The sequence below is a fragment of the Monodelphis domestica genome, chromosome 6 (assembly GCF_027887165.1).
Source record: "Monodelphis domestica isolate mMonDom1 chromosome 6, mMonDom1.pri, whole genome shotgun sequence".
Taxonomy (NCBI): domain Eukaryota; kingdom Metazoa; phylum Chordata; class Mammalia; order Didelphimorphia; family Didelphidae; genus Monodelphis; species Monodelphis domestica.
Genome location: NC_077232.1, coordinates 303487697 through 303508056, shown reverse-complemented (window position 1 = coordinate 303508056; position 20360 = coordinate 303487697). Strand labels below are relative to the sequence as shown.

At 37.5% G+C, this 20360-nt stretch overlaps 1 protein-coding gene across 3 annotated transcripts in view; it reads right to left on the bottom strand.

Moving 5' to 3' along the window:
* Nucleotides 1-20360, bottom strand: part of BLTP1 (bridge-like lipid transfer protein family member 1) — a 219349-nt gene that overhangs the window by 117845 nt on the left and 81144 nt on the right. For all 3 annotated transcript variants that reach the window (XM_056803506.1, XM_056803508.1, XM_056803507.1), the window contains exons 10-19: nucleotides 19580-19659; nucleotides 18576-18726; nucleotides 17474-17630; nucleotides 16786-16864; nucleotides 14170-14261; nucleotides 12012-12129; nucleotides 4413-4568; nucleotides 4055-4152; nucleotides 1702-1880; nucleotides 1444-1550 (exon numbers count right to left, since the gene is read on the bottom strand). In XM_056803506.1, the coding sequence (XP_056659484.1) occupies nucleotides 1444-1550; nucleotides 1702-1880; nucleotides 4055-4152; nucleotides 4413-4568; nucleotides 12012-12129; nucleotides 14170-14261; nucleotides 16786-16864; nucleotides 17474-17630; nucleotides 18576-18726; nucleotides 19580-19659 (1217 nt within the window). The remainder of the gene's footprint in view (nucleotides 1-1443; nucleotides 1551-1701; nucleotides 1881-4054; nucleotides 4153-4412; nucleotides 4569-12011; nucleotides 12130-14169; nucleotides 14262-16785; nucleotides 16865-17473; nucleotides 17631-18575; nucleotides 18727-19579; nucleotides 19660-20360) is intronic.

Here is a 20360-nt window from a genome sequence, read left to right as displayed (position 1 = left end):
CTGGGTTCAAATCTGGTCTCAGACACTTCCTAGCTGGGTGACTCTGGGTGAGTCACTTAACCCCCATTGCCTAACCAATGCCCTAACCATTCTTCAGCCTTGCAACCATTACTTAGTATTGATTCTAAGAGGGAAGGTAAATTTTGAAAAAGTAGTAATAAAAATAAATGTATGTTGTATTAGCCAGGAATAGACAGTAGTACCAAATCTGTATTTTATTACACTTTTTAGTCCTTGCACATCTGTGAAAGTCATAAACCTCTATATCAGTCAAGCTAGAAAAATAATTAGGAACAAATTCTCTTAATGCAATATAGGATTCAACAATAATTGTATCAAATTCCTTTTCAAAGATTTTAAACTTGTAAGAAGAGCGGGAATATTTTCTCTTGTTTCATCTTCCTATCAGGCCCCCTAAATTAGAGATGTACCCAAAGGTTCCTTCCTGGATCTCTTCTATTCTCTCTCCATACTCTCTCACACTCCACACTAACCTTCACAGCTCTACCCAGATCATTCCCAAATGGAAGCTCCAATCCTACATCTCCAAGTGCTCATTAGACATTTTGAACCAGATATCCTAGACACACCTCAAAACTCAATTACATCCAAAAGAGCACTCATTATATTTCTGCCAAAACTCACCCTCTCTCCATATCTCTTCACCTTCCTTACATTTGCCCATCAACCCTGGAATTATCCTCAATTCCTCACCCTGCATACCAAAATAGCTGGTAAATCTCCTCTTTTCTACTTCTACCTCTATCCAAACCAGTCCCTTTTTTTCTTTATTCATAGACAGGCCAGCCCCTAATCTAGTCTCATCTGTACCATTACAAGTGGCCTCCCTGTCTCAATTCTGACCCCACTCCCACTGTAAAACTCTACCAAGCTGCCAAAGTGATTTTTCTTTAAGTATAGATCTGACAATGTCACTCCCCTACTCTCTGTAATAAAAAAAAAAAACAAACTCCCATGGCTCCCTACTACTTCTAGCTCAAATAAAAGCACTTCTGGGTAACTTTTAAAGTCCTTCATATCTTGGCCCAAAGCTACCTTTCCAACTTTATTAAGTATCACACCCCTCCTCCTTTCCTGCATTCTTTCTGGTCCTCACATAGAAAACATGACCCCATTTCCAAAAGTTTGCATTGGCTTGCACTCCTGCCTCACTTCCCTTTCCAAGAAAAATGTCATGTTGCCTTCAAAAGGCAGCCCACACGCCATATTCTGCAGAAAGTTCCCTCTATTTGAGCTCTCCTTCTTCAATATGCCCCATGTTCACTGTGTATGGATCCGCCTTGCCTCTTCACATGTCATCTCCTGATGAGGGGCAAAGGCTAGATCTTTCATCTGTTTTTGGTTGCCTCTCATGTTATTCTTCTGACTTAGGGAAAAAAACCAAAGAGCATCTTAAGACAGAGTTCATAGGAAAATACTTACATGATTGCTTTAACTGTTCATCTGCCTTCTGAGGATAAATTGGATGCCAGGTATAGTCGATAGTAAGCATCACACTTGGGACAGTCCAGCATTCAACCCAACCAGCCCTATTCAAGGAAAGAAATTGTTTTCTAATTCATTAAACTGCATGCAGACACAGCACCACCCTGTGCTTGTCACCACTGCCATCCTTTTCCTGGTACTGACCCTGACCCCAAAAGGGAAAAAGGCACAACTAAAATGCTCTCAAACACTCACTTTTCTTGGGTGATGTTACGCCATTTTGGCTTCACTGTTTTCTGGCCACTCTGACATTCAGCAGGAATACAATTCTCCGGAGTAATTTTATTTGGGTGACAATTTTTCACCAACAAGAATAATGAGTATTTGCTTGGGTGGCAATCTGGTAGAAATAAATGAAGATCGACATCTTCTCCCTAAATTAACATTTTAAATTAATTACCAGAAAACAGTCAATCTGGCAGTGAAATATGAGACTAATACAAAATCATTATGGCTCAGAAACCCTCTTACACACAAGAGAAACCATAAAATTAAATATCCAAAATTTTTAAATTCATAAAAAAGACCAACAATAAGGAGATTACTTGAAAAGAACTCATCTCCCTTTCCATCTATCTCAAAACCCTCTTATAGGGACCCTCCATCTTCTGATGCTTTAATCTGGTCTCTCATGTTGAGATAGCCAGTCTCCACACAACGGTGCCAAAGCCTCCACATATACCATGGATGTACTCTACCTCTTCACCAGCAGACTGCCCCTTTCCATCCCCACTCTCTCTAATGTTCAATCTCTCCATATAGCCTAAAAATAGATAAACAAAGATGCCCAAATCTCCCCTATACTTAAAAAATACCTGTCAAGGATATGTGGTCTAAAATACCCACCAGCTTTCACAGTCAAACTCCTAAAAAAAGCAGACTACACGTTCATGCTGCTTCTCAATTTCCTCCTATCATTCTGGCTTCCAACCTCCTCACTCAGTTGAAGTTGCTCTCTCCAAAGTCATTAATGACCATTAGACTGGGAGCTCCCTGAGATCAGGGACCATTTTTTGCTTCCCTTTGTATTCCCAGCACTCAGCACACAGCAGATGCTTAATAAATGCTTGTTGTAGCTAATCTCTTCATTCCCAATTCAATGGTTTTTCATCAATGCTCATCCTTCTCCACGTTTCTGAAGCGTCTCATGCTGTTGCTCATCATCTCCTCCTGGATAATCTCCCCAGTTTTAATGACCCAGGTTGGGCTTGGTTCTCCTCCTCCCTGGGTTGACTCATCTCCCTTCACTATCCTTATACCTCCTAACTCTGGGAACACCTTGAAGGCTCTGTCTTGAGCTCTTCTCTATTCCCTCTTCACACATTCTCATTTGGTGATCTCATCAGTTTCTCTGGGGGCGAGTGCCATCTCTCTTCAGGTACATAAATCTAATACCAAGTCTCTACCCTGAACTGCAGTTATGCACTGGCAACTACTTGATCACACTGGATGTCCCACAGACATCTCAAAATTCAGTACGTCCAACAGAGAACTCATTTTCTTTCTCCCCAAACCCATTCCTCACCTGAACTTCCTCATTTCTGTTGGAAGTACCTCTAGCCTTCTAGTCACTTTGGTTTACAACCTTGGCATTTATCTTGACTCCTCATTTACTCTGCATATCCAATCTACTCCTCAATCTGGTTGTTTGTTTCCACATTATCTCTTATCACCTCTTGTTTGAACTAATACAAGAGCCTTCTAATTGTCCCCCTGCCTCTGTACTACCTTTGTCATCCATCACAAAGCCAGCAAAGCAGTTTTCTGAAAGCTCAAATCTGACTAGGCCACTGCTTCCCTTGGTAAGCTTCAATGGCTCTCTATTGCCTCTAGGATCAAACAAAAGCTCTTCTTTGGAGTTCAGAAAGCCTCTAGCCCAGGTCCCTCCTTATGCCACCTCACTGCCCTTCCTACACTCTATAGTCTACCTAATTTGATCTCCTTTCTAGTTCCCATACAGGACCTTCCAAATCCTAACCACGAATCTCTGAATAGGCTGTCCAGACGCTCACAGTGCATTCGCACCTCACCTTGACTTCTGAGAAGTCTTTGTTTCCTTAAAGGTTCTGCTTAGCAGTCAAATTCTATACAAAACTTTTCTTGATCCCCCAAGCTCCTAATGTCCACCCTTAGCTTGCTTCACCTCAGGAATCTGGAGTTCGGAAGGTTTCCCAGAAAGCAAGCAGCTCAGTAAGAAGCAGAAGATAATGTTGAACTTTTACAAATAAATGATGAAAACCAGGCTAACACAAAAGCCGTAGACTAATCCGAGGAAAAGAAATGAGACAAAAACAGGACAAAAACAGCAGCAACTCACTGTTCTCTAATACTTTCAGGTTTGCTTAATCCTTTCCCCACAAATACCCAGTGAGGGAGTCTAAATATCAATTCCCCATTTTATAGGGAAGAAAGTTGAAGCTCTCAGGTGTTAGCGCTATGGCTGGCCCCTACTTCTTGAAGCCCTACACAAGGTTAGGGTGAACAACAGGAAGGCGAGTCCCTAATTATTAGTGCCTTTTCAGTAAATCATGTACTTAATAATACATACCCTTAAAGTAAATCTGGTATTGCACGTAGTTGGAACAAAGTCAGTAAAAGGCAAAGAAAAATCAAGGTTTAATGTTTCCCCACAGGCTGCCAGATAAACTACAAGAGAAGAGAATTTATTTTATAAATTGAATTCAATACTGTTCAATTAAAAGCTTTCCTAATGCAAATTCTCAAAAAAAATTAAATTCAAGACAAAAATGCTTAATCCAACAAATTAGACAGTTTTATCAATCACAGTATAAAACACACAAAGATTTTATTCCAGTACCCATGAAATAAGGAGCAAGACTAATTTTCCTTGCATTTGTGTTTTTTAATGGGAAGAGTACTTAAATTTTATTTTAAAAATTTCTCACCATTTTCTTGTTGTTTGGTAGAACAGTCAATCCAATTGTGCTGATTTGCTGCCCAAATCATCTCAAATTGATGAAACATAACTTTAAAATTCCATGTATATGGAACAAATGAAAAAATATCAGGGGCGCTATCACTAGACCAATCTTGAATTAAATCTAAAATGATTTAAAAAAAGAAAATGTTATTTAAGTTTTAGAAGACCAAAGAATAAAACTCTCGCAAATAAATGAATTTCTAACAAAAAATGATGAGTCTTCAGACTTAGACCTTTAAATAATTAACATAATGTGCCTACATGTTTCCACATCCTTACCTTTGAGACACACTTCCCCATAGCCAGATCACATTTTCCAGTAAGGCAATTATTTTTTAAAAGAGTTTTGTTGTTGGTCTAGGAAAGAAAGGAACTCCCCATTACTTTTGGAATATAATGTCTTTACCACAGAGGTTATACAACCTCACATTATACTCCAAATGTTCTTCTTGAAGCTCTAAGCACTATATCCATAGGCAAGTCCATGTTAAAGAATCAATAACATGGCAAAGTGTGCTCAGAAGATAAAAAAAGAATTATAGTAGTGTTCATTTGATTGGCAGTGGTGGGAAGAATGCTGGAGTAAAGAGAAGTTGCAGATGCTCATCAGCAAGGCATTTGCCTCTTAAAGGCCATTTCCTCCTATGGTAAATAGGCAAAATACTAACCATACTTGCTGTGAGAAATGAGTTAAAAAAAACAATTTCTATGAACATCTGTTCTTTACTTTTCCTCACCACAAAAACAACAATGTAATTTTCCTTATTTCTGGATACAGAAACAACAAAAGATCTTAAACATGGAAGTGTTTTTTTCTTGATTACTGTTCTGAAAAAGGGGGAAGCTAAGTGGCTCAGTGGATAGAGAACCAGGCCTGGAGGTCAGAGGTCCTGGGTTCAAATATGGCCTCAGACACTTCCTAGTTGGGTGCCCCTGGTTAGGTCACTTAATCCCCATCGCCTAACCCTTATTGTTCTGCCTTGGAACCAATATTTAGTTTTAATTCTAAGATGGAAGATAAGGATTTTGTTTAAAAAGTGATTAAAAAGATTCCATAGACATATTTAAATTGATTCTATAGCATGTAATCGGAATCTATAATTAAATCATAATGATCTATAAAATACAGCTGGAGCTAGCACATTTCATATTATTGGTATTCTTTCCTTTGTTTCCTTCATTGTGTTCATTTCAAACTAGTTACTTATTCCCAGAACAGCTAATAACTTCTTCCTATCTATTACTCCTGAGGCTCCTTACAGTATTTATTAAGAATCTATCTTTAGGTCAATCTGGAGTCCCTTTGGACTCATTTAATATAATTCAATAATGAAATAATTGGTGAAAGCAGGCATTCCCTCATACCTAAATTACAAAGTGTCTAATCTATTAATTTTCTGCGATTATTTGAACATGGAAGAGGGGAAGAAAATACCATAATTTTGTATACCAAATGCAACTGCTATAATGCTTGTAAAAGAAATCACTTTGTTACCAATGTCTTTTTATGATTAGAAAACACAAGGTAGAACTCCCTATAGAGCATTTACCAAGCATGGTGGACAAGAGTTTGAAGGGATGAAAAAGTATAGATAGGCTGTCATCTGAAGCTTTGGAAGGGGCACTGCCATGCTCCGCAATCCTCGGACTCTTTCTTGATTCTCTATCTTACTCCCTACAGTGCAACCTACTCTTGCCTTCCATGAAACCCTGCCACCCCCTCAATGCATCCTCACAGTTGGGACCTCATTTCCCTCACACTTCCCTGAGAGGCTCTCTGCTGTAAGCATCCTCTTCTCTCATTTTCTATGTTGAAGAATTCCTTGACTCTGCTCCTTATTCTATAAAATTTTTATTCCAAATTGAAGAGATGTCACCCTTTTCTACAAGGATAGCTCCTCAACATATATTCTTTCTCTCATCTTTTCCCTCACAGATTATTCAAACAATCATACCCGCATTCCCAATCACCAGTCTCTTCTAGTCTTCCTTTATTGTTGGCTACAAACTCCCAGGGCTTCCTGTGAATCAAAATAGCCCTTTACAAAACTCTTACTGCCCACCCATTTAAGTGATGGCCCTAACTCCCTCCTCTTTTTCTTAGCTAAACTCTTATAAAAAGAGGTTCATGCTTGTTTCCTCTGCTTCCCTTACTTGGGCCATCCTCCTCTCCTGTACTTTTTCTCCTGAACTTTCATGACATTGCTTAGTCTTGGTCTTCTTCCTCCATGTCTAACTATTGTGAAGATTGGATTAACTCTCCCCTCACCTACCTTTAAATTTAATCACTAGAAGCATATACACCCTACTTAACTCCTAAGTGGGAGAGGTCTGCAACCCACATGCTAAAGTATAATAAAGTGGAAGAATTCCATGGGGATTGGAACAACCTCCAAGAAGTGATGCAGAGTGAGAGGAGCAGAACCAGGAGAACATTGTACATAGAGACTGAAACACAGTGGTATAATCGAAGGTAATAGACTCCTCCATTGGTGGTAATGCATCGATCCTGAACAACGCAAAGGGGTACAGGAGAAAAAACACTGTCCACATCCAGAGGAAAAACTGGGAGTAAAAACACTAATAAAAAACTACTGCTTAATGACATGGGTCGAAGGGGATATGAATGGGGAAATAGACTCAAAATGAACATCCTATTGCAAATACCAACAACATGGAAAGAGGTTCTGATCAAGAACACAGGTGATACCCAGTCAAACTGTGTGTCGGCTATGGGAGGGGTGGGGAAAGGGGAGGGAGGAAAAGAAAATGATTTTTGTAACCAAGGAACAATGTTTGAAATTAAAAATTAAAATAAAAAAAATAAAATAAAAAAGTAGATGACAACTCAGAAACGACTGACTGTCCTCTGGGCAGTCCTAAGCAAAGTTATAGACAGCAATTGGTCCTCATAAAGTGAGGGAAGGCACAGAAAGTGACACAAAGAAGGGTCTTTAAAAAGTGGCAAAAAACTTCCTGTGAGGAGTCTTCTTTGTCCTGAATCTGGATCATGGAGGAGGTGGGACTCTGGCACTTGAACTACATTTGGTAAGACAGCTCTTGGATTTTCCCCTTCAGACTACCACATGGGTGAGTGAAAAGACTGACTCCTTTCCTGACTTCTGGAGAAACTAATTACCAAAGGAGGCTGCATGGTTATTCACTACGAGGTCCTCCAGCTAAATGGCCCTCTGGCTGAGGGTCCTCCAATGGAGGGTTAATGAGCCCTGCCTGGTTTGAACTGGGTTGGAGTAATTATCTAGTGTGGTAGAATAGATATATTCTCTACCCTCTTTCTCATTTCTCTACTTAACCTTTCCTTCTATTTTGTAAATAAAGCTACTAAAAAGTCATTTGACTGGAGATACATATATATATATATATATAATTTGAAGTCCACATTCTCTTATATTTAGTCCAATCTTAATTTTTTACCCATATACTATCCTTCTTGGGATCTTTTGTTGTATCCTTACCCATATCACCTGTGAATCCATCTGATCCTGGGGAGTTTTCCCCCTTAGTTCATTGATGGCTTGTTCACTTTCTTTTTTGAAGATGCAGCTATTTAAGTATTTTATTTCTTCTGCTAATTTGGGCAATTCATATTTTTGTAAATATTCATCCATTTCATTTAGATTGTCAGTTTTACTGGCATATAATTAAGCAAAACAACTTCTAATGATTACTTAAAAATCATCTTCACAGGCTGTGATTTCATACTTTCATTTTTGATACTGATAATTTGGTTTTCTTCTTTCTTTTTAAAAATTAAATTATCAAATGCATGTATTTTTTGGCTTTTTCATAAAAAAACAGTTTTATTGAAAAATCCTAATTTTTAAAATGTCATTCATCTCTCCTTTAAGTTCCAGGATTTCTATTTTTATTCTTAATTGATGTTTTAAATTTGTTCTAGTTTTTTTTAGTTGCATGTTCAATTCAGTGAACTGTTCTTTCTCTCTTTTACTGATGCTAGCAGCAGGAGATAAATTTCCCCCTAAGTACTGCTTTGGCTGCATCCCACAAATTTTAGTATGTTGTCTTACTGTTGTGAATTTTTTCATGAAATTATTATTTCTATGATTTGTTCTTTGACTAAACTTATTGAGGATTAAATTATTTACCATAATTATCATGATCAACTTTTAATATTTTTCTATATATATTTTCTATACCCCATTGTCCTTTATTTAATGTAATTTTTATTGCATTAAGGTTCCCAAAGGGTTTATTTAATATTTCTGGTTTTCTACATTTTTTTAAACCCTTACCTTCTGTCTTGGAATCAATACTGTATATTGGTTCCGAGGCAGAAGAGTGGTAAGAACTAGGCAAAAGGGGTTAAGTGACTTTCCCTGGGTCACACAGCTAAGAAGTGTCTGAGGCCAGATTTGAACCTAGGACCTCCCATCTCTAGGCCTGGCTCTCAATCCACTGAGCTACCCAGCTGCCCCCGCTTTTCTACATTTGTGTCCTTTACCTAGCCAAGTTTTGTGAAGGTGCCATGTACCTAACCCTAAAAAATATTCATTTCTATTACCATCCAATATTCTCCAGAGATCTCTTTAACTTTTCTAAAATTCTATTCATCTCCATAACTTCTTTCTGGTTTTTTATGATTATCTAGGTCTAAGAATGGTAAATTAAGATTCCCCCACTATAACAGTTTTACTGTATTTCTTCTTGTAACTCATTTCAGTTTTCCTTCAAGTATTTAAATGTGATACATTTGGTGTATAAACATATACACCAAATGTGTGTGTGTGTGTGTGTGTGTGTGTGTGTGTTCTCAATAGTAATAATAATCTTTTGTTTATGGTACCATTTAGCAAAATTTAGTTTCCCAAATTATTTCTTGGTAAGGCCTATTTTTTATTTTAATTAGTCTGAGATATTTGCACCTCTGCTCCTTTTCTATTTTAGCTGAAGCATAATAGATTCTGCTCTATCCCTTTAACTCTCTATAAGTCTTTTTCTCATACATAGTCCTGTTCCTCATGCATTGTCCTATACCTCTTATCTCTTTATCTTTACCTTGGCCATCCATGCTCAATAAGGTGTTCTCTCCTTACCAGGCCACATCTCACGTATTACCGTCTGTCTCAAGTTTTTTCTGATGTCCCCTACCCACAGTTGCCAGTGACATCTCTCCAAAATTACTTTCTATCTCTTTTACATATCCATCTGCATGCCCACAAACATGTGAGGCTCTTCTAGGGCAAGAACTACTTTGCTTTAATTGCTGCCTCCCAGTATCTACCACTTAACAGTCTACTGCAGTGCAGAAGAAGGGTCGGAGGTGGGAGACAATTTCCACAAATACAAGTTACATAACTATACTAAAAGTCTTCATGAAGATTTACAGAAACCAGAAGTTGTTTCACCAATGAAATGAAACAAAGTATTTAATAAATGTGCGATGGATTTCACTGAATTGTTATAAGACATAACAACAGTGTTGAAGACTTATCCAGTACTGCTGTTTTCAAAGCTGATTAACTGACTTTGATGACAAAGAATTAACTCAGTCCTAAAATGATGACTGAACTATTTTCTTTCCAATCAATTTACATCAACATCTTTGCATTATATTGCATTACAGCAATGGGTTGTTGGATTATGAATCACTTCACTAATTCTACCCCAACTCCTATCTCCCATATATGTTCTAAAAAGTAGCATACTTTTATGAATATATACTGTTCATTCCATCAGATGTCCGGGCACGAACTCTGCTATAAGCATTTTCCATTAGGGTGATAAACTTAAAATCTAAAGATGAACTGTAAATATTTTCTTGAAAATGAAAATGTTAATAAGCCTTAATAGTTACTATTTCCTTGACAGACACCTTTTTCCTCAAATGAAAAAGTGCAAGTTTCAAATCTAAGATTACAATGATTTTATTTCTTCTTATTCTAAAATAAAATATATTTATTCATTTAACATTATCTCAGATGACTGCTCATTTATTTTATGACAACTAAAACCCTAAGGCTGCAATAGCCATATTCTACTGTAGATTTCCACCTCTACCTTCTTAAATTTCATTCTTTTAATCTCATTAATGACGTCTCATTTTGGCACATGGTAATCACTTAGCATCCCTCATTTCCCACACTAAGATTTGACTTAAACTGTACATAATTCTACTAAGTTTAATGATTTGGCATTGGTGATATCACTAGGATAGTTTTCCTAACACTCCTAACTCCTAAATTTAGTTCAGAAACTATTTAATAGAAAGTAAACTACACTAGCACATAAATGGATGAAGAGTAGATCCAGACTAGCCCCAATAGGCAATACAAATAAGCAAAATGACTTATTGGTTTTCACTCAGGCCAACTTGGCTTCCTTTGGACTAAAAAAATCATTATTCATAACAAACAGACATGGATTCTTGCCCACATTCAAAGTGTTCTTAGGTTTCACTAGAATTCTAAGCCTGTACATTTTGTACTCTGAAAAAGTTCTACCTGAGATAAAAAAAAAGAGTTTTTGCTTTGGTTAAATTCTGTAACAGTATAGAATAAATTAAAAAAATATTCCCATTTTATAGTTTTTAAAAATACTATGGTACTATGAACCTTGGTAATGAACCTTTATAAAGCACTTGGAAAAATAAATATATCAAGATAAATAAGGAAAAATAGAAATAAAGGTAAATAAAGAAAGCATTTTTCTCCATAAAGAATCAACTCAATTATTCAAGTTAAAAGAATGGAAGAGGAACTCAAATAATCAAGTATAAAAATAGATAATCCAAACGGTTTCCTTAGATCTAGACTGTTTTGTGACATTTAACCCAGGGGTTCACATTCCATAATACATTGGATCAAACTACCAAAGACTCCAAGTGAATACCTAAATTAATGAGATGGAAAATGGCCTGACTTTTCCCATCTGGGTGTGGGCACTTCTCTTCCTGACTGACAGAACTCCTCTCATTGATGAACCAACTTTTCCACCAGGACAAAAGGAGCTCATTACTGGGGAAAACTTGCATCACAGTACAAGATCCCATCAGCTTTAGGGCTCCTTTTCACCACCTTCTGCCCCTAGATTGGAGGCATGGACTCTAAAACCTCCATTTAAGGAGAGAGTTCAGGTCAAGCAGCTCCTCATTTCTCTCCTTTGGGACTTCTCTGACTTTCCCACCACACCCCTTTGCTGGTAGCATCCTTTTATGTGTCTTCTCCCATCAAATTTTAGCTCTTTGAGGGCTGGGCCTGTTGTTCTTTTTTCACATTTGTATTTCCAGTGCTCAGCATAGTGCTAGTACACAGTAGACACTTAAATAAAGGTTTTCTCAATGAAACAGAATCTCTCTCTCTCTCTCTCTCTCTCTGAGATGCACACACACTCTCTTATTGAAACAAAGGACCAACTAAAGCTATACCATTGCTTTTATTTTGGGTTAAGAGAAATATCTTTAAAAGCCTCTTTTTTTTTTTGGAGTAAGAGCAAGAAGTTAAAAGCAAAAGCAAAAAAATGCCAAAACATCTAGCATGTCAAACAAAACCCACTGAATGTCATCCTCCCTCTTTAGAGTTCATACCTGTAAAGAAGTTTTTCTGGGCAAAGATGAAGTGATAGGTTGCCTTATAAACTTCCAGCTCACACTGCCATGTCTGGGGCATGTTCCATATTCGGGGATAACTGGCATTGACATGGAACTGTGAAACAAAGAAGCACTTAAAATGTGACATGTGTTAATAGCATCAGAAATGAAAAGCCAATCATGTATAATGGTGAGTAATTAAAACATATTTTCCTGCTGAGCTGAACATAAGGCACCTCTAGTGGTTTGGGTTTTCTGTGGCTGAAGGTCAGTACTTGTTCCCTGATTTTCTTTGGGGAGCTTAATGATCCTCGTTACTAATTGCTAATATGGAGTCATAGTGCACTCACAACACTTGAGAACACAAGCTCCAACATTTGCCAAGTACAAAGGGCAAGTTGGCTGGAAAGGTAGACAAGGGTCTTGGCTTCCTCCCCAGATCTCACTCCCCTCTAGGACGGATGAAGGCAGAGCAAATAAATCATCAGAGTAACAGACACCTCCGAGCACCCTGGGCACTTTAGGCTTCTATTCGACATGGTCACAGTGGCTATAAATCTTTCTGTGTGCCTCACAGCAGGCTAAGTTAACTGCCAAAGGATGAGAGCCCTACAAGAACAAAAAGCTGCCTACCCCTGAGTGCGAGGGTCTGCTCTCCAATATCTCCATCTGTCCACAAGAGCTGCCAATGATGGGTACAAGATAAATTTATAATAGACCCAACTCTAAATATTTGGCTCTGACATGACAGCCTTGCCCTTTGTGCAAGCAGTATTTTACCTATTTAGTGCTACTAAAGCTATACCATTGCTTTTATTTTAAACTTTCTTTCCTTTCCTTGGGTTGCTGATTTGTGATTTAGTGAATGTAATCCCTAGTGATACTGTTTTCTTGAAAACATTTGCCTGAATTAAGTCTCTCAGAAGACTTTTTTATTTTTTATATTTTTATTTATATATTTTTTATATTTTTATATTTTATTTATAAAATAAAAAAAATTATATTCATTTTTTAAACCAGAAAAAACATAATAAGGAAGATTTTACTCAAAAAGCTTATTTCATTATCACCTTAGGGTTTAGTCTGGTTATCAAAAGAAACAACTATAATCATTATAAGTTAAAAAAACAAGAACATTAATGGTCCTCAAGTGACAATCTATGTTCTGTCGCAGTTACAAGTAGCTCCATGGTCATGATGAACCAGGATACTGGGATTCCATTTTCTTATACCTAGGAATAGGGCCTAAGGATGTAAGGACAAACAGTGGCCCTCTAGTTACATTCCCTGAATCTAGAAATAACAGAAATTCTTAAAAGCCTTGTCCTCCCCATCCCAGATGATTTTCCCACAAGCACTCTGGATCCTTCTTACACTGGAAATCCCTTTGCCAAGCCAATGCATTCAAGGCCACCATTTTGGGTTCAGGTGCAGGCTGGTTAAGCTTTGTTCCCTTCTTAGCCAGGCCTCTTGACTTCAATATTATTTCTCCTTTCACCTCTCCTCATATCTCCCCCTCCAGCTTTTCACCTCTCTTTTATGTATTATCTCCCTCCATTAGAATATAAGCACCTTGAGGGCAGGAACTCTATTTTTGGCTGGTACCTCTAGGTTGAGTATTGAGTGCTTAGCACAGATCCTGGCAAACAATAATCTTTAATAAATGATTATTGCTTTCCTGATAAACTAGGGTCCAGGAACTTGCTTTAAAAAATATTTTGATAACTGTATTTCAGTATAATTGGTTTCCTCCCCTGAAATCACATGTGTTTTATTTTATTTATTTATTTTTAAACCCTTACCTTCCATCTTGGAGTCAATACTGTGTATTGGCTCCAAGGCAGAAGAGTGGTAAGGGCTAGGCAATGGGGGTCAAGTGACTTGCCCAGGGTCACACAGCTGGAAAGTATCTGATGCCAGATTTGAACCCAGGACCTCCCGTCTCTAGGCCTGGCTCTCAACCCACTGAGCTACCCAGCATCCCCCAACATGTATTTTATTTTATGCATTTAAAACCATAATTTTGCAAAGGGAAGGGATCCAATGGCTTCACCAGACGGTCAAAGGAGTCCACGATACATGGTTAATGCCTCCTGCTCTAAACCAAATCTGTATATCACCCATGCATGCACACTATCATGTACTAAGGACTTACTGCTAACATTTCTGCTTCTAAAAGGGTCCGGTATTGCATACTGCTGGTAGCATCAACATGTAAAAGTTGTCCTTTAATTGCAGGGGTATAACCTATTAGATGGAAGAAAATAATTAACAAGAAGTCAAGTCATCCCTTGGCAGTACTATTTTATCTTAGCATACTGTAAAGCATCAAACTGAGAATATTAAATGTGGAGATAAAGGAAAGTCTATAATGAGGGCTACTCTGAAGAAGGTAAATAATGTGACCCACCTCTGTCGGATCCAAGTCATGCTCCACAACCTATGGGTCCTCTGAAACTATTCCTGACCCTTTTCTTTTTTTTTCCTCCATGCTATCTCAGTTGGTGATCTGCCTCAACATATTCTTTGGTCTTAAGTGTCATTTCTGGGCAGACTGATTCCCAGATACACACATACAGTCCTAATCTGTCCCATGAGTTCTAGTCATGCATCAATGACTGCTTCCAAAGTATCTCACACTAGCCCTCCTGAAGGCTTCTTAAACTCAAATGGCCAAAAAGAAAACTCATTCTCTTACATGTAAATTTCACTGTCCTAATAACTGTACCCTATGTATGTGGGCTAACCAATACAAAAGGGCCTTGGAAGTCAGAACCTCTTCAAAGAAAACCCAACTTCAAAATACAAACTTTCCACTAGCTTCGGCTAGATTCCCAAAACTGGCTTTCGACACCAATCAAGAGAGCACCCACAGGACTCCTTCATCTTCATAACAAAGCTCAATTCCATTAATATTTTTCTTAAAATAAATGCAGTAGGGGGTAGCTGGGTAGCTCAGTTGATTGAGAGTCAGGCCTAAAGACGGGAGGTCCTGGGTTCAAATCTGACCTCAGACACTTCCCAGCTATGTGATCCTAGGCAAGTCACTTAACCCCCATTGCCTAGCCCTTACCACTTTTCTGCCTTGGAGCCAATACACAGTATTGACTCCAAGATGGAAGATAAGGGTTTTTTAAAAATAAAATAAATAAATGCAGTAAAAGGAAGGCAATGAAAAGCAAAGAGTCTGAAATCTAGTCAAATTTAATAAAAGAAAAGAATTAATACAGAGACTTCCAATGTATAAATTATTACAGACTTCAAATATTTAAAAATCGGGAGAGAGAATATTAGCTCAGACAGAATTAAAGCTAATTTAGACATTATTCAATAATATAAAACAGAATACAATATTAGAAAGGTGCTCTGGTGGCCTGCCTGAAAGTTGGGCTTCCTCAAGTGTACAACTTACTAACAAAGGTAAGCTTGGCTTTAAATTTTAACATATATAAAGTGATTTATTAATAAAATAATGTTTAAGAATTCTTTATGCTTGTTCATATACTAATTTACAACTCTTCAATAGCCTACTTCTTAAGATTGTCCTAGTACTAAGGGATAACTAAGGATTTAAAACCTACTACAACCCTGCTAGCACTCGGGAGCTTCGATTCCATTCACAAAGTCCTTAGAAAGCACAAGGCCATGTGCTAGATCCAATAGAGAGAGACAACAATCGTGCCTAAAGGAGCATCTATCCTACTGGGCGGGTACATCCCAAGCGCAGAGAGACATTCAAAGTATTCTATGTGGCAGAGAGCAGAAAGGAAACAGGTTAGGGCATGAAGGGATGGGTGCAGCTTCAAGATGACATGTATGCCAAGATGAAGTAAGAGGTAAGAGATAGAAGGGCAGCCTGGGTGGAATCTATAATGTGAGAGAAGTAGTCATGGAACAGAATCCTGGAAAGGTAGGCCAAGAGCCAAACTATGAAAGAGGTTAATACCCAGAGGAAGAGTTTGTATTTAATCCCAAAGGCAATGAGGAGCTGCAGCAGAGTCTTGAACAGGGAGTTCTACACAACCAACAAAACTCCCATGTTTAAAGATTATTTTGGCAGTTGAAGAGAAGCAACAACACTAGAAGGGGTGAATACAATGAGGAGGCTACTGCCATAATTCATGTCATGAAGGCCTAGAGTCATGGTCCTAAAAGGAAAAGACAGGTCAGGAGGGAGAGCCACTGCTGAATTGGAAAACCCAAGCTGATAACTGATTCTATATGATGGGGAGAGAAGAACAAATAAAGAATGGAGGCTGCAAACGTCAGTGACTCCACACAAATAGGAACTTTAAGAAGGGTCAGGCTTAGGGATGAAGATGATGAGTTCTACTACAGACATGCAAAATGAAAATGTGCAACAGACTGCAATGTAGGGCTGGAACTCAGGACACAGATTAGGATGTGAAAAGATTTAATAATTGAATCTAAGGAAGGTGATGAAGTCATCAAGAAATTATGTAAAGAGAAAAAGGGCTAGGACAGAACTTCAGGAAACATCCTGTTATAATGATAATAATTAAGCAAAAAAGACTGAGAAAAGAACAATCAGCAGAACACGGCAAGGTAACAAAAAGCAAGGAAAGATCAAGTATCCAGAAGAAGGAGATACTCAACAGTGTCAAAATACTTATAACTACTCTGATATTACTAATAAAATCCCTTGAAGGCCTAAAATGGAAAATTCCTTCAATGAACACTGTAGAGTAAAAATTATTATTACTATTATTTATATACCATTTTAAAGATAAAAAATAAAATCTCAGCTTACCATTTTCTCCTACTATCATAGGAATGTTGATTTCTAAATATGACCCAGCTCCTACATTCACGTGTACAGCATTTGTTTCCTACCAAAAAAGGGGGTGGTGGTGAATAAAACATTATTTATAACAAAGTCTCAAGTTTTTAAAAGTTCGGAATCATGCAGGAAAGCAGATATCTGAATAAGAAAGTAAGTTCAAATAAAGGCTTATTACAAGGTGCCAAAAATGCAAATTTATAATAGATCTATGAGAAATTCTGAAAAAAATAAAGATTAAACTCCAAACATGTCTAAGTAAACTGAAGAGAAATCCATAATCCACGACATTTCATCCTTTTCAGTCAATTATTTCATAAAATACATGGAGAGGAGGCAGGTAGGTGGCACAGTAGATAGAATGCCAGGCCTGGAATCAAAAGGCCCTAGGTTCAATTCTGACCTCAGGCAAGTCCTAACTGCATGATCCTTGGTAAGTTGCTTAACCCTTTTTGCCTAACCCTTGCCCTTCTCTCTTTTTTTTCTTTTTATATATAGAGAAGAAGAAACATGCATTCTCAGATTGTGGAACAATCTGAAAACGTACAAATGAAAATGGAGTCTTTTGTCAAATACTGTTGGTAGTTACAATGAAACATTTCACAAAATAATTTTCATACAAAACATAAATATTACTAGATGTCATTCCATTATTTACCCTATTTTTTGTGAACAACAAATCAATCGTGGCATCTGCAATGATATTCATCCGCAACTCAAAAGCAAGGATTTGCCTTGGTTTCCCTGGCTGAGCAATTTCAGAAATTTTCATAACTTGATAATCAGGTGGGAAAAAAAACTTCCATAAACAGTCTCTATAAAATAAAAGGAGTAATAAGTTATTATTCAGATGAAAAGAAATTGCACATGGGGTAAAATCTGACAAATTCCTTAACTTCTCAAAATGGTGCACAACCCATTAATCTATTAGACAACTGAAAGAATGTTCATGACATGCCCATGGTATCATATTAACCCTTCCCATTAGCCCTAATGACTCTTTCCTTTAAATGTTTACATTGACAGAAAACAAAAAATGTTTATCAGAGAGCCGACAAGCCATGTATGGGATGAGATAAACCAGTGTGGAAAAGACTCCTGTCAAAAATGCAAAGAGTAGCCCAGAGGGCTCCAAATTTGCCAAGCCAGAACACTTGAACATGCTCCCTTGCACTTTATTTCCAAGTTGCATTATAAAAAAACATTAAATATCCTCATGGTACAAGATTTGTCCAAAGCATATAGAAAATACTGAGGAAGATCAGAGAAAGCCAGAGTGCAATTTTACGCCCAGCTTCTATGGAATGAATTGTCAACTGTTTAGAGGATTTATGCCAAATTCTAGTTCATGTTCATGGAGATCTAAAGAAGGGACTCTTAATGCCTTTCAACAAAGTTAAAAAGCTTTGAATGACAATGGACCAAGGGTGAGAAAATAGCAGTTCTGGGGGAACAGCTATCAGTGGCAATGGTTCAGTCACTAGGTCTGACTTTCTCCATATACCAAGGGCCTCTGAAAGCGAGGTCAGGTCAAGAAGCACTTACTAACCAATGGGTTACAAATATAGCCAAAGAAAGGGAATCGTACTCAAAGACCATATGCTCTCCTGGGGAAGACAATATATCAAAGGGACCTGAAAAAGCTGAGGGTCCAAAAGGGGGGAGGGGGCCTGCATGGGGCAGATTCTTGCTGATTAAAAAATATAAAATATAACAACAAAAAAAATTAAATGAACCCTGGCCATGTTTGGTTCAAGTACCTCTGCCGGTCAGCCCAGGGTCCATAATTGAAATCCGTTCCTTTACCACAAACTATATCCAATCCCCAACATGGAGGCAAATCTTGTAATTTACTATCCTCACTGCTCATTTCTCCTTCGATAGTTTCCTCAGTTTCTTCTGGGACCAGGCCTATGTTGCAGCATACAATAAAAAAGAAGTTACTTAGAACAATCAAGAAAGGTTTTTTTTCTCCCACTGATAAGTACTTAGAAATTTTAAATACGGAAATGATTGGTCTAATATCCTTTAGCCTGGAATTTTGGAAATCTTGAAATCAAAATATTAAAAATAACACTTTTGTATGGAAGTTTATCAGGAAACTTGCAAGCCTTTTAGGCTCAAGGCTGGCAAAATGGCAGATTTTTCTAAAATTTATTCCTAAATTGAACAGCTTCACTTTCCATGCACACTCATTTCAACAAAATCCAAGTCACAAAAACTGTCAAGGCACTTTGGCATACCAATGGGAAAGTATTTAGAAGAAATTTCTGTATGTATATTCTTTTTTAATCTGTTAATGAGAAGACATTTAATCAAACCTCAAAGGGCCAGCTATTTAGCCTTTTGTTGACTAGATTATAGATTTTGACATTCTTAAAAACAGACCCTTTTTTCAATTTTTATAGAAAATAAATAACAATATACATAAAATTCTTAAATTACATATGAAAGTCTTCTCTATGAGCACATTTCGGAATTGATGCTCACAGCCAGGCAGACTTTTATTCAAGTCCTGCCTCTAGTACATACAGAAGCCAGAAATGCACAAATCACTAAAGCTTTAAGACCAAAACAACTGTCTAAGCCTCCAATCTAAGCTGCACTACAGTGGCCGTATCAACTCAATAAAAGCCTGCATTGGAGTCAATCACCAGGAATTCCCTAGAACAATAAACTATTGAAGCCACAGCACTAGATATCTCTCCATCCGCCCCCACACCAGCCCAAATCTTTCTCATTTTTTTCAGACATAACAATCTACCTGGTTCATCCATATAGTAGTAAATGTCAACATCGTTGGATTGCATCACGACAAAACCTTCTCCCATTAATCTTGGTGGCCTAACAAAAGGGAAGGAAAGGTACAAAACATGAAATCCTTTGTAAAAAGAAAGAATTAATTTTCTGTTAACTTCAAAGTTAAAACAGTTTCAAAAAGAAGATATCTGAAGGGTTGAAAGATATATGCCTTGAAAAATGATTTATTGCTACAATGATATTGGCAATTAATTGAGGCTGAAAATTATGATTACAGAGGTCAATTATTACTTAAAGAGAATTAAAGAGGTCAATCAGTACCCCTAACAAAGCAGCAAAATCATAGAATCAGAGACAGAGCTATATCTAGAAAAGATCCTGACTACTTCAACAACACAACTCGAGGTTAGAAAGATGTGAGAAAAAGTAAAGATGGTTCATATTACTGAGAATCTCATTGACTAAGGATCTGTTTTAAAAAGGTTAGCTTCTTAAGAAATTCTAATAGAAGTGTGAGAGAAAATGTAATTTAGAGAGTGAGATAACCACTTAACTTCTTCAACAGCTAAACTATGTCCTATTTGGCTACCTGAGGGTTGAGAGGCCAAGTCAATCAATGGAGGAGCCAATATGGCTGTTCTTAGTACAAGGATGAAGTGGACTGATTATTGGACTTTCCACAAATGTTCTTGCCCCTAACTATTGCCCAGATTTTAGGCAAAGGATAGCAAAGCAGGAGGAGGAAGATTACATTAATCCCACCTAAAAAGACCACCTTAAAATTG